Source organism: Camelus ferus, chromosome X (genome assembly GCF_009834535.1).
Source record: "Camelus ferus isolate YT-003-E chromosome X, BCGSAC_Cfer_1.0, whole genome shotgun sequence".
In the NCBI taxonomy this organism is placed as follows: Eukaryota; Metazoa; Chordata; class Mammalia; order Artiodactyla; family Camelidae; genus Camelus; species Camelus ferus.
In genome coordinates, this window is record NC_045732.1 from 20021394 (window position 1) to 20034149 (window position 12756).

General features: G+C 42.2%; 1 protein-coding gene and 1 long non-coding RNA gene across 5 annotated transcripts in view; one reads left to right on the forward strand and one right to left on the reverse strand.

The window, feature by feature from the left end:
- The first annotated feature begins 37 nt into the window (after positions 1-37).
- LOC116662128 lies at positions 38-12199 on the forward strand. Of its 2 annotated transcripts, none has more exons than XR_004318112.1 (3): positions 38-267; positions 3438-3491; positions 12115-12129. It is a non-coding gene; the product is annotated as an uncharacterized LOC116662128 (long non-coding RNA). The 2 variants fall into 2 exon arrangements; XR_004318113.1 differs by lacking the exon at positions 38-267 and adding an exon at positions 395-546 and having other exon boundaries at positions 12115-12199.
- The window catches only part of NHS (NHS actin remodeling regulator), a 339250-nt gene continuing 327591 nt past the window's right edge, over positions 1098-12756 (reverse strand). For all 3 annotated transcript variants that reach the window (XM_032475419.1, XM_032475418.1, XM_032475420.1), the window contains 4 exons: positions 12160-12291; positions 8179-11160; positions 7751-7877; positions 1098-5224 (listed from right to left, as the gene is read on the reverse strand). In XM_032475419.1, the coding sequence (XP_032331310.1) occupies positions 4609-5224; positions 7751-7877; positions 8179-11160; positions 12160-12291 (3857 nt within the window). In that variant the 3' untranslated portion in view covers positions 1098-4608. The remainder of the gene's footprint in view (positions 5225-7750; positions 7878-8178; positions 11161-12159; positions 12292-12756) is intronic.

The window sequence follows — 12756 nt, forward strand, 5'->3', positions numbered from 1 at the left end:
TGCGCAGCTGCAGTGCCTGCCTCCGAGTGTTCCAGAGGTGGTGGTGGAGCCCAGGGCTAGACCAAAGACCTGTTGTTTGTGAAATCCTAAGAATGTATTTACATAACAATGAAAAGAAGTCAGGTGTTTAATCCTCCTCTAAGGTTGAGGAGGATTTTGCGGCTGCCCTGGAGTGCCGGCGCGCGCAACTCTCCCTGCGGTGGTGCGGGCTCGTGGAGGCTACTCGCTAGGGTGAGGCGCGTAGGCACGGCCTCCCTACTCTCGTTGGTTAGTTCTTTGAAGCTTTTTTTTTTTTTTTTAATGTAATTCCCCGGTACCACCGACGTAGACATTGGCTCAGTCCTAGGTGTGCACCTCAGTGCTGGAATTCGAAGGAGGAGGGGACTGGGTTTAAGCAATTGTAGTTTGGTACAAACCGGGAAAAGTTATTTTTAAAAGTTGTCTTTCCACAGGGTGAGGTATCACAGACCTTGGAGCCAGATTTGCTGGGTTTGTACCCCAGCCCCAGCATTTAAGCGCTCTATGGCTTTCGGCAATTCAGCTGAGGTAAACGGCTCTGTACTTCAGTTTCCCCATCCATAAAATGGGCACAGTGTGGGGGTGTACATGACTAAACAAAGCACTTAGAAGGGTATCCGGCCCATAAATTTGTGTAATAAAGGGTACAGGACATTACTTAGTGGCATGTTGTCTTAGGTATGTCAAGGTTGCCCATTTTGGGAAGGAGGCACAGTATGAGTAATGATAGAAGCAAAGCAGGTTCCTTTGAAGAAAAGCCTTAAGTCTTTTCCGGGTCCAGAGAGTAGCTACAGGGAAAGTATACTGGACACTGGAAATGTATTCTTTCTCCTCTCAAACGCAAAGCAAGGTGAGAGCCCATTATAGAGACGATGTTTTTATTATTATTATTATTATTATTATTATTATTATTATTATTATTATTATTATTATTATTATTATTATTATTATTATTATTATTATTTTGCTCACACTTGTGCCATAGCAGTCCCCTCCTTTTTGTCCAGTTCCCTATGAAAAACCTGTTGTTTGTGAAATCCTAAGAATGTATTTACATAACAATGAAAAGAAGTCAGGTGTTTAATTTGCAGTCACGTTTATTTGCAGTTTCTATACACACTTTCTAGGTAATCAAACTTTTCTGGTACATTATTTTGAGAGGGGTTCACAATGAAACTGTCACCATTTTTACTAAAAATAAATACAAGACTTAAAGTGTTGCACAGCTCTAAAATATACAAAGGCTTGAATTGAATGTAAACGTTGAAAACATCTTACAAAAGAAACCATTTTTGCAACAATTTAAAAAGTTCATATTTACAAATATTACAAAAATACAAAATGGATGCAAGTCCATAAACCATTGTCTTTCGGCCAGCATGAACTGGTTCTAGGACCAAAATAGTTACACTGTAACCTTCTTCATAGTTTTAAATCTTTGTCCTGATCTAGTTCTCTAAGTCTGCCACCCCTGCAGCAAATGTACTCACTCACTGAACTTTGGCAAGAGCAAACAGTGTGTTTTGTTTGCTACAACTAGTCCATGTCCTCTACTTGGCCAAAAAAAAAAAAAAAAAAAAAAAAAAAAAACCCAAAACTCAAAAAGTAAGGAAAAAAATTTCCCCCACACAACACAGACATTTTGTAGAAACGTAAAATAACAACAACAGCAAAAAAATCAGCATCAGTGCAAACAACAGAGGAAAAGTTTGGATTGATGTTCTTCACAATACCTAATGTGTGTACCCTGCTTCAAGACGGCAGTGATATTGAAGACGGCCCTCTAAATCTCGGTCTTACATGCTATGTGATAAAGCCATGTAGAGTATTCCAAATGACTAAGGAATTTGATTTTTTTTAAACTCAGTTTGTTACTCAGTACTCTTTTCCACAGTGAATTTTAAATCCATCTTTATTTGGGTGTCTTTTAAAATCTATGAAATATAAAATAGAGAAACTCTGCTATAGATTTTTAGAGTAAACAAAATAAGTAAAACTATATTATAAGGGTTAGTTCTGTGATCATACATATAGAAGGTATTTTATTGCCTCAAAATTCAAGTTGGTATGTATTTTAAAATATATATATGGTACCATTACTTAAATTAATGTCAATAATAAGGAGGTGACATACTTGTTAAAGCCAATTCATGTGTTTTCTGTTCAAGATTTAGAATCACTTTTAAAGCCCACATACCTTTCTTTATACACTTAAAAAACCCCTAACTACACAAAAGCCATACTGCAAACGAACTGCTTTTATGAAAATTACAAAAGATCACCTATTGTGACTGGAAATGACTGTTTCTTATCGCATTTGTCTAAAAACCTTATTTTTAAAAGTTTGCCAAGTTTACTTTTCAAAGCATGAGGAAAAGTTATTTGTGTTCCCATGTGGTGTCAAACCAGGCTGGTTTTCTTAACACACGGGTTCCAGTGAGAAATTATGGTCCATTTTTTCAAACCCCCAAACATTTTTCTTTTAGTAAAAAGTATAACACTTCGTAAATGTTCAAATGTACCCTTTACCAAGTAGCTTATCTATCCCAGCACAAGCAAACGCACGCGTGCGCGCGCGCACACACACGTTCTCCCTCCTCTACCCCGCCACCCCCAGCACCCATTTTACATACAAGGATGACAAGAAGTTAAACACAATTTGATAGTGAAGACAAATAGTAGAATAAGACAGCCTTTTTTTTTTTTTCTTTTCAAAGAAACAGAAACCCAACAGCAATCAGATTCTGTAATTCTCACTCTGTAACGTCTTAGAAAGTGTTTCTATTGAAAGACAGCATCTTCTTAGACCAGGCTTTTTCCTTCGTATTGCATGAATGAAACCAAAACCACAAACTTCCTTTCACACATCCTACTTTCCCAAATACCACTTGCGTAAGCTTAAAGCCAGCTGCTTGTCAATTTCTTGGTAACTCTGGTATGTTCTATCGTTCTAATCACATTCTATTCTTTTATGGGCCATATCCCTTCTTAGTTCTCTACTTTCTATCTTCTCCCATTCAAAACATATTCTAAGTACATAGCTGCTCATATTTCTGACATATCATTTTCAAACATTAGTATCAGTTCATGTTAAAATCAGAGGTGTAAAAACCATTTGCAGATTTCAACTTGTAACTATATTTTTTTTCAGTTTTAAGACAAGAAAATTCAAGTAATTTCAAGTAATTCAGCTTGTTTCCCTGCCTTCATTTTATCAGAGCACTTGCCCTGACATCTCCTTTCCCACCCACCACCCTCCCCTTTTGCCATCAAGCAAATAGAGTAAAATCAGACACTCAGTCATATGTAGCATTGTGAACCAGAGCTGTTCCCCGTTTAACAGAGAATATAAATAATGCATATACACAGACCTATTTCCCAACTACATTGTTCACAGTGTCATTTCTGTTAATTTGTAGGTAGCATGAATCTCATCAGCACAGAGAAAGAGCTTCACTGAAAACTCATTGCAGGTACTTACTGAGAAATCCACAGCTCTGTGGCATGCTTATGGTTTGTTTCTGTTAGTTAAAGAACCTGGAGCTAATTGCTAAACTGTTTAAGGAGTCTAAAGATTATAGTCATTAGATTATGTCTGTTTATGTCCCCAGTAGCCTAATATAGAACGTAACCTAAAATGAACTACTGTTTTCCCTACTCATTCTCTTTAAAGCAATCCATTGAAAAATTGAAGTTTAAAGGACACTGTCAAGTGCTGTTGTTTAGGGCTTTGTGTTGAGAATGATGATTTCTCTCATTGATTTTTCCTTTTTTTAAATCAAAAGCATGCTTTTCATTCTGTCCAAATTACCACATGGCAAATCACAGCCATGTGTTACTAATAGTTTGTTTGGTGCTGCAATTTGTCACCAAAATGGTTAAGTCTGAATTCATTATTTTAAATTAATCACATTTCAGTATATGACCTCAAGATTTCCTTTATTTCACCAGTTTAAAAATTCATATTTGATGTTTATCACTCGGAAATCATATTGGTGGACATTTAACTATGGTATTTGATATGAAAATGGTATTCACAGAATACAGTTATTACACTTTATCTGTTGTGTTCTATAAACAGTTGGTGTGTGGTAGATAATTGGCCACGTGTCCACTCGTCATTGATAAATCTATTTACACAGTTTTATCAAAAATATGGTATTTACATGTGTGTAGTTCTTTCTTCTAAATTTTGCTTTAGTTCATTTTAATGTAAAAAAATACCAAACCTCCAGAGTAATTTCATCTTCTTAAGAGTTATGACAGTGAGGGGTTTGTTTTCTGAATAGGTAGCTCTGGGAAAACTTTTTCTAGCTTTCATGAAAAGCAGACATTTTGGAATTCTTTATTATCAAAAGGAATGAGATTGGGTAAATCAAACTATGCTAAAGAAAAATATGAAAGACAGTGCAGCTACCTAGAAACGTGGAAAATAATCAAGAAAGACCAAACCAACTTCCCTTTGCCCAGCGCGTCATATTTAGGAACTCGTTGGTAAGCAGTGGAGATGTGCTGACTTCCGTTCTGCGCCTCCATCTCCATCACGTGACCGAGGTGCGGGCCTTTGACGGCCAGCCTGGCACGCGCCACCTACGTGGAGCTCTGGGAGGAGCGGTCGTCGTGCGGGCTGCCGTCCGAGTTCTCCGTTTCGCCCTCGGAGATGGCCTGCATGGGCGCGTTGTACAGCCTGCAGCGGACGCTGTAGCGGCTGCTGCTGGCCGCGGGGGGGGCCCGGGAGCGGCCCACCCTGGCCGAGGCTGACGTGGCGAAATTCTTGGAGGAAAAGCCTTCCGCGTTCACTCGCGGGGAGCATGGAGAGAGGGGGGACAGGGCTTCGGTTCCGGGTGCCCCCTGATGGGCCTCATGGGTGCTCTGGGGGGCCTCGGCCGTGAGCTCCCCGGGGGATTTGGGCAGGATGGGGCTCTTCAGGATCTCAGTAGCAGACATGCGGTAACTGGAATCCGAGCGACTGCCTTTCTTGAGGAGTAACAGCTTAAACTCCTCATTCGACGTGTTGGACTTTTTGGCATTTCGGTAGATGAGGCCAGGGGACCTCTGGCTGTTCGGGGTGGTCACGTTGCTGTTGGGCGAAGTGACAGAGCCAGTGCTGATGCCACCACCACCACCACCACCGAGGGAAGCTCTTGATTTACTTCGAACAGACATGTCCCCAGAATCTTTTCTTCCAAGTACTTTCCTCTTGGACCTTTTAAGAAAAGGAAAAATCTCAGTCCACGTACATTTTTTTCAATGAAACTGAAAGTGTTTAGTCACATTCGTGCATCTCCTTAGAGAGTGTCTTGGTGCGCCCTGTCTGATCCGACACTCAGCGTGGGGGCTGTGGAGATGAGTAAGACACATTCCTGACCTGGTAGCACTCACAGCCCCGGCCACGTTCTCCAGTAACCAGTGGACTTAAATTAGGTTTTGGAAATGACCATTTCAAATAATGACTAACGTGGAGGCTAGAGGTTCTAGAGGAATACCTGTTGGGAAGTTTTACAAGGATATAAGAAAATACTGCTGACTCCTGCTTAGAGTGTAGGTGGTGAACGACTGTCACTTTCTCTGCAATACAGATCAAATACTCTGATGTCTGGGGTTGGCTTCCAATGAATACCAGAAGAACAAAGTGCATGGAGGTGTGGATGGGACAGGACTAGCCATAGGTTGGTGGTTGATAGCCTTGGGTGATGGATATGTCTCTGTGTGTTTCGGGGGGTTGCGTGGTGCATTATACTATTCTGTCTACTTTTAAAATTCCACCATGTAAAAAAATGTCTTACATGGCTTTTCAAATAAATCAATCAATTTTGCCTGCAAATACCATTTTCCATAGCTGCCTAGGAACATCAACAGGGTGCTCCTCAGTAAACCAACTTTCCGGGAGAAGCTGAAAACCTAGACTACCTCTGGGGCTCTCCAAGCTCTCAAGAAAACAAAATCATTCCTGTCACTTTGAGGTACAGAAATAAAGAAGTAAATCCTACATAAACATAAATCTAAGATTACCAAACTCTGTAAGTCTGCGAAACCTAGGCACTCATCTGCCATCATTATTATTTCCTTTGATAAGTAAATAGGTGTAAACTTAGTGAATTTAGCCACTGAGTCAGCATGACTCAGTTCACTGATGAGTACTGGTAACACGCTTTCTCACCAACCTAAAAATCTATAGGTTCAAGAAAATGCCAGCTTTGCAGTTTGAGACCAGTCTGATTTTGGTTCTCCGAATGCTATGTGGTTGCTATCGTGTGTATGCCAGGGTCTGGCACTCCAGTAGGGTAGAAATTTCAAACTAATGTTTGCTTTTAGCATCTGCCATATTCTAGATCCATGATATTTTATCATCAAAACTGAATACGTGAGCTATAGGTATCCCCATTTACAGTAAAGGAATAGGTCCAGAGGTTTTAATTGACTCGAGACTGGAAAGGAAGTGGCAGCATTGGGATTCAGTTCCAGGTCTTTCTGACTCCACTACTTCCATTCTGTTCACTATTCCAGACATTAGCATTTCGTTCTTTGGGGTAAGAACTTGGCTCTTTACCTTACACAGAATTTAATAACTTGTCCTAAGGTTGGGGATCAAGGCAGGTGAGGGGAATATAATCAGGGACAGAGAAAAATTAACAAATGGTTCTTCACTTTGGGTGGAGGAGTGTGCCTGCTAAGGTGTACACAGAAAGTGTTTCTGATTGGCTCCTTTAAAAAATGTTGTTGAAGAGCAGTGCTCTTTCTGTATGTGAGAACCACATCATCAGAAAACACAAGTTCCCCAAAAAAGTAGAACTCTGGGAAAAAACAGTGGTGTGCTGCTTGCTAAGAACCTGCTTCAAAAAGTGTAACTTCATGAGGTAGACTAGACAGTCCCCAGGTTTTGTCCCTTGGGAGTCGCATCAAGATCACTGAGGTCTAGTGAAGTGGGCAGTTGCAGTTGTGAAAGGAGCAGGCACCTTATGATTGGATAGCTCATCTGATATGGGTTCAGTTTCCAAGGGCAAGTTCCCGCTCTGTTCTTCGGTCACAGGTTGTAAGGACTGTTCTGGCAAATAGGGACCTTGGTCACAGGGGTGCCAGGGACAGTTGATAGAACGTGAACGGTCAGCATGGATGCAACGCTGTCCTGGAAAAGCAGCCCAGAGGATGTCCACTATTCACGGGATATGGAGCATTAAGTTTAGAGAAGGCCAGTGTTCTTAAAGAAATTTAAGTTTTAGGAAGAGAGAAAAATAGGGAGCAGTGATTAGTTGTTCTGAGCTATGAAATGGGTAGGTTTATATACTGTCTTGTCTCAAACTTGGGGCTCTGTTTACTGAGTCAACTTCCATTTCTCTCTGCCGGCATAGGACTATAGCTTTGAGTGTGTTCTATAGGTTAAGAAATTACTTACAAGTCAGAGGTTACACTAGAGTTTTGAGGTTCACTCTTAAATTACTTGACCACAGGTTGTTTTCAAATAAAAACTTGTTCCAGAATGTCTGTCCTAGAGGAAAAAAACCAGCAGCTTCCCTCAGCAGTTCTTAAGAAAGTGTCTCAATTGAGGTCTGACTATATGTAAAGCCATGTATTTCCCAACTTGAATATGAGTCTACCAATTTGATTTGGAAAAATAACTGCTTTGCTTTCTTCTGTTTTTTGCTGAATGTATTACAAGTACACAAGGCTTTTCGATATTTGCATTTGATGAGAGGCACCATAAGAAGCAAAACCTTTGGTACTGTTGCCTTACCTGTGAATGACTGCGAATAAATCCTCAGTTGTTCGAGGTTTGTTTGGAGACACGAACACACTTTCTGCTTCAGCCTGAGAGTCTTCACTTAGTGGTGAAATCATAGAGTCATCACTCGGTGACGATTCTTAAATTAAGAACAAAAGCATCTTTAGGAAGAAGTTATCCAGCACGCTGCTGGGCTTCACTGACTCAGGGAACAAATAAACAATAGTTATGTGACTGTCATTTTTGAAAATGAAAGAGCTAACTGTCACACTTACTCTCGATAATAAAAGCTTTTATCTCAATTGTTTTAATAAGTGAAAAGAAGTAGTGGAGGGAAATCAACAACCAAGGCAGTACCATGTATGGGGAATGTAAGAAAGAAAACCTTCAAGAAGTGCCAAGAGACACCTTTCCATTGTGACAAAGCATCAACAACTGACCTTTCAGTGAAACCTCATCCACACTTCCTTGGGTCTCCTCTGCTCCGCTGTTATCAGAGGCACTTTTGGCTGAAAGACCTGAAGCAACAGTTTCCTGCTCAGAACTTTTTTCAGGGCATGGATTGACAGCTGATACCTCCACTTCGTAGCTGATACTCCCAGGCACTTTGTCATGGTGGCGGCTCATCCCGAGTTGATGCTTAAGTTGATTGCTTTTGTCTGTGGCTCTGGTTGGTGAGTTTGACTGAGAAGTGAGCACATCCGCAGGCTCAGGGTGTGCGGCCTCCTCCCAGTCAACGGAAGGTGCCTTCTGGACCTGCGCTGGGGCTGCATCTGGACTGGCTCCACATTGTCGTATTTCACCATCCAAATCGTTTGGGCGAGCAGCAGAGACCCTCTGAAATTCTTCTGTGGGAAGGTTACAAGTTTTACTTGGTGTGTTTTCTGAAATAGGCTCACTCTCCATATGTATTTGGTCTTTTGTGCCGCTTGAATCTAGAAGAGCAGTACCAGCCGAGGTTACCATTTCTGCATCACAGCAATTCTTCACATCAAAAGTACGGTTTTTTTCTAACTGTAGTTTATCTGGTCCTATCTCCGCTGCAGAGGAGTCTAAAAAGGACAGTATGGTGTCTTCAGTGGAGTACTGACGTGATACTGATTTCTTAGTCATATGTGGCCTAATCTTACCTGGAGACATGGCAGCCATTGTGAGAGTGCTTTCCTCTAAGTAGGGGAGATCTGTGTTGTTGCCTTCTTTTTGCTTAACTTCTTCAGACTTACTGATGCACCTAAGGTTAACAGATTTCAGGACTGTCGGTGTAATTGCAAGAGACGGTGGAGGATTTGACCTCAGGGTTTCTCCTATTGTGTTCTGCTTATTATGAGTGAAAACATGCAATGGGTGACGGTGGTGGAATGGTTTATTCAAGACATTATGAAGAGCACTTAGGTCAAGATGAGTAGGAGGTATAATTGGAAGTTCGAGATCTTTACTCAGTGATAGAGCCCCATCTTTTAAAGACGGTTGCTGTAGTGAGGATTTCCTTTCTGGGACTTTGGGTTTTCTTTTGCTACCTCCAGGAGACAATGGACCAGAAAAGAACGCTGTAGGGAAAGAGGATGTTGGTGTTTCGGACTGGCTTGAGTAGCCGCTTGATGGAGACGCCAGGCCAGCCAGCTTTTCTGGTGATGCCAGTTTAAACTCATTGTCAACAGAAGGAAGGGATGGGGTGGTGGCTCTGGATTCTGACTGGGATGTTTGGGATTCAGAGCTCTCGGGAGATTTGATGCATTCAATCACTGTGGTACCCGTAGCAGTGCTTGAATTAGATAAAGATCTATAAGGATCATTTGTTTTCAAGTCATTGAGAAGCCAGAGGTCTGCATAGTGAGTTGATTCAGCACCTTCTTCTTTGAATGGTGGAATATCTGAGGTGTCTAACGGAGGTTCCTTAATACCATGTTCACTCTGGCTCATCCAAGAAGGCTCCTGCTTGGTGGGAAGATTGGCATTTTCCACTCGAGAAGGCGTGTTGGAGAAGTCAAGAGGCAGCTTCATTTCCCTGGAACTGTGAGGCAGGAGCTGGCCACTGCTTATCTTTGGTTCTTTCTTCTCAGAAACATCTGCATTTCCATCGGGCTTCCTCAGCGATGAGCTCCGTTTAGGTGGGGTCGGCTTTGCCTTTGCTTTCCTGAAGGAGATGCTCGGTCTCCCCTGCCTCCTGTGGTCTAAGTAGTCCTGCCAGGCACAGTCTGGAAGAGTGGGAGGACCCCCAACACCCTGGCCATTCTCTGGGCCCAGGGCTGCATAGTGACAGACATAACTCTTACCACCTTTGAGACCACAGTCAAAGTGCATGGAGGTGTAGTATCCTTCTGTGTCCACCGAGAAGTGAGAGCTTGTGTCTGCTTTGTCTGATGGAGACTTTTCCAGAAAGCTGTCATAAGTGGCCATGCTTGTGAAGCTCGGGCAGCCCAGGCTGTCTGCCTTGGGGCGCTCAGGGCTAAAGTCTTGGCGGCAGGAGGCGTCGTGATGGTGGTGGAGGTAATTCCACTCACTATCACTCGTGTTGCTGTTGTTGGGGTCATCCAGCAGGTCGGCCACAGTGGAGGTAAAGGAGCTGGCCCGGTGGCCTCTCACTTTATCCAGGTGGTCATTGTACTGCTCTGTCACGAAGACACTGGTGTCCTCATTAGCATGAGGGGCCGTGTTTAGTGACAGCTCCGAGTCACAGTGCGAGGAGCCAGTGAGGGGAGGAGAAGCTGCGGGAGGGATCGTCTCTGAGGTCTGTGAGGGGCATGTGGAGCTGCTCCCACTCCAGTTGCCACTGGATGACTGGTGGTCATCCTTCTGGTCCATGTGGCTGCTGAGGAGGACGCCGGCCGTGGAGATGCAGTGGATGGGACTCCCGAAGGTGTCTGAGTTGGAGGAGATGTCACAGCTGCCAGAGTCGGCAGCCATTCGGGACAGACGTGACCTCCCTCTCTCACCTAACTTGTGCTGGGGGCTGTGAAGATGCTGAGAACAGGCCAGGCCCAAGGCAGGCTGGTGTTCCTGTGCACTCGGGCTGCTGGGGGCCTCGCTGCAGTCATTAAGGGTTCTTTCTTGGTCTCCCACGAAAGGCTCCCCCTCTTCGTATGCTGAAGGTTTAGCACCAACTTTGGGCTCAGCATCCCCACCTCTGTTGCCCTCCCTGGGAAGGCTCCGAGATCTTGTGCGGCTGCTCACTGCAGTAGTAAACATGGTGTCGCCTTTGTCTGCCAACGCAGAAATGTTACCAGCAGAATGAGAAAGGGAAGCGGCAATGCTTTGACCCCTCTGAGCTCTGATTCTCCTTCTGGATGGGGCGGCTATCAGAATATCCTCAGTTTGGCACTCCGAGTCCCTGGTTCCAGACCTCCTATTGACAGTGTTGGAAGGGTCTGGATTTGTGTGCACGATCACATTCCTTTCCCTGGCCACGGGCGATTCATCAGAATCTAGGGCACATGGAAAGCACAGTGAGATACTTTATACATTGGCAGATGAACAGACATTCTGAGAGATGTCCACAAATCTGGGTGCTGGCATGTTGGAGCTTTTTCTTACAGAAAAATCCAGCATATAAAATTAGGAGACAGTTAAAATGCTTTGGACATCCTCTTTCTGTCCCTTTGCCTCTCTGTCTCTCTCTCTCTCTACACACACACACACACACACACACACACACACACACACACACACACACACTCACTCACTCACTATATATGTATATATACTAAGAGAAGATAGGCTTTTAGATCTTTTGTGAATTCTTTCTCTTCACGATCAAATTAGTTTGCTCCAATAAGTGTCTACTGTTTTGTTTTTTTTTTAACGAAAATACATCTTATCTTCTTGGCTACTATTCACTTTTATTTCATAATATAAACATAATGAAATAAAAATAATATAATTCATTATATGACTTAAATATCTTATTTACAAGAGATGCTATCATAATAATTTTAAAAAACCATAGGAAGAGATATCTTAAACACATTGAACAGAAAAAATAGAAAAAATGTCACCAAGGGTGTCATATAATCAGTATTCAATATTTAATTGAGTACCCTTGAAATTTACCTTTCAAAATAACTAATGCCATAAAAGTATATCTCTCTTCAAATAAAAATACTCTTTTCTAAAATTAAATCTTGTTAATTTTTACTCATAATTTCCACCTTACTAAAACTTTTAAAAATTAGCAAAGTATTATATTTCAGCCGTAAAACCTGAGCATATATGCCTAAATCCATAAGGTCAAACCTTCACAGTAAAGAATGGAGATTTAAAAAGTAATACCACCTGGCTTACTGAAAACAAAACACACACCATTTCAAAACTTCTACAAGTTACCATGTTAACTATTTTTAAGGAAGCTGGTTAACGGTTTCTATTTCATCTCCTTACAGTCGGCACCAGACAGGACGCTAACGAACGACAGTTTTATACCACACCTATTTCTTGTTGGACTCTTCTGGGGATACCCGAGATGGTTTTCCTCCTCCTCAGTTTTCGTCTCCGCTGTAGGACGGATTGTGAATGAACAAGAGAGCAGCGTATACTAGCCTCTCGGTCAAAACCAACTCCTGCAACCCACAAATAGGTCTCATTAGCCTTAAGAAATGCCAAACAGATTTCCATTTGCTTGGAACAGAGTGATATTTATTGATGGGAAGTAAAGAGTTTGGATTAAGCCTGTGAGCAAATATAAGGGAGCTCTTATTCAGCTCTTATTTAAATTATGTTGCAATACATTAAGCTTTACTTGCAAATGCAGCTCTGCACAACAGCTTGCACTGCCAAAAGTAACAAGCAAAGAAGGAGAATCAAAAGAAAGAGGAGTGAAAATAACATCAAAGAATCACTCTCAGACAGAAATGGCTCCTTAAGGACTTACAGCCCCTAGTTACTACTATTTACTGGCCTATTTCTGGTCTTTCTGAAGCTGGTATCTTTGCATAGTAGATCCATAGCCAAGATGTTAACCTGAATTCGTTCAGCTAACATATCCTGACCTGTTTCTTCTTTAAAAGCATCATTGTGAGGGTTTT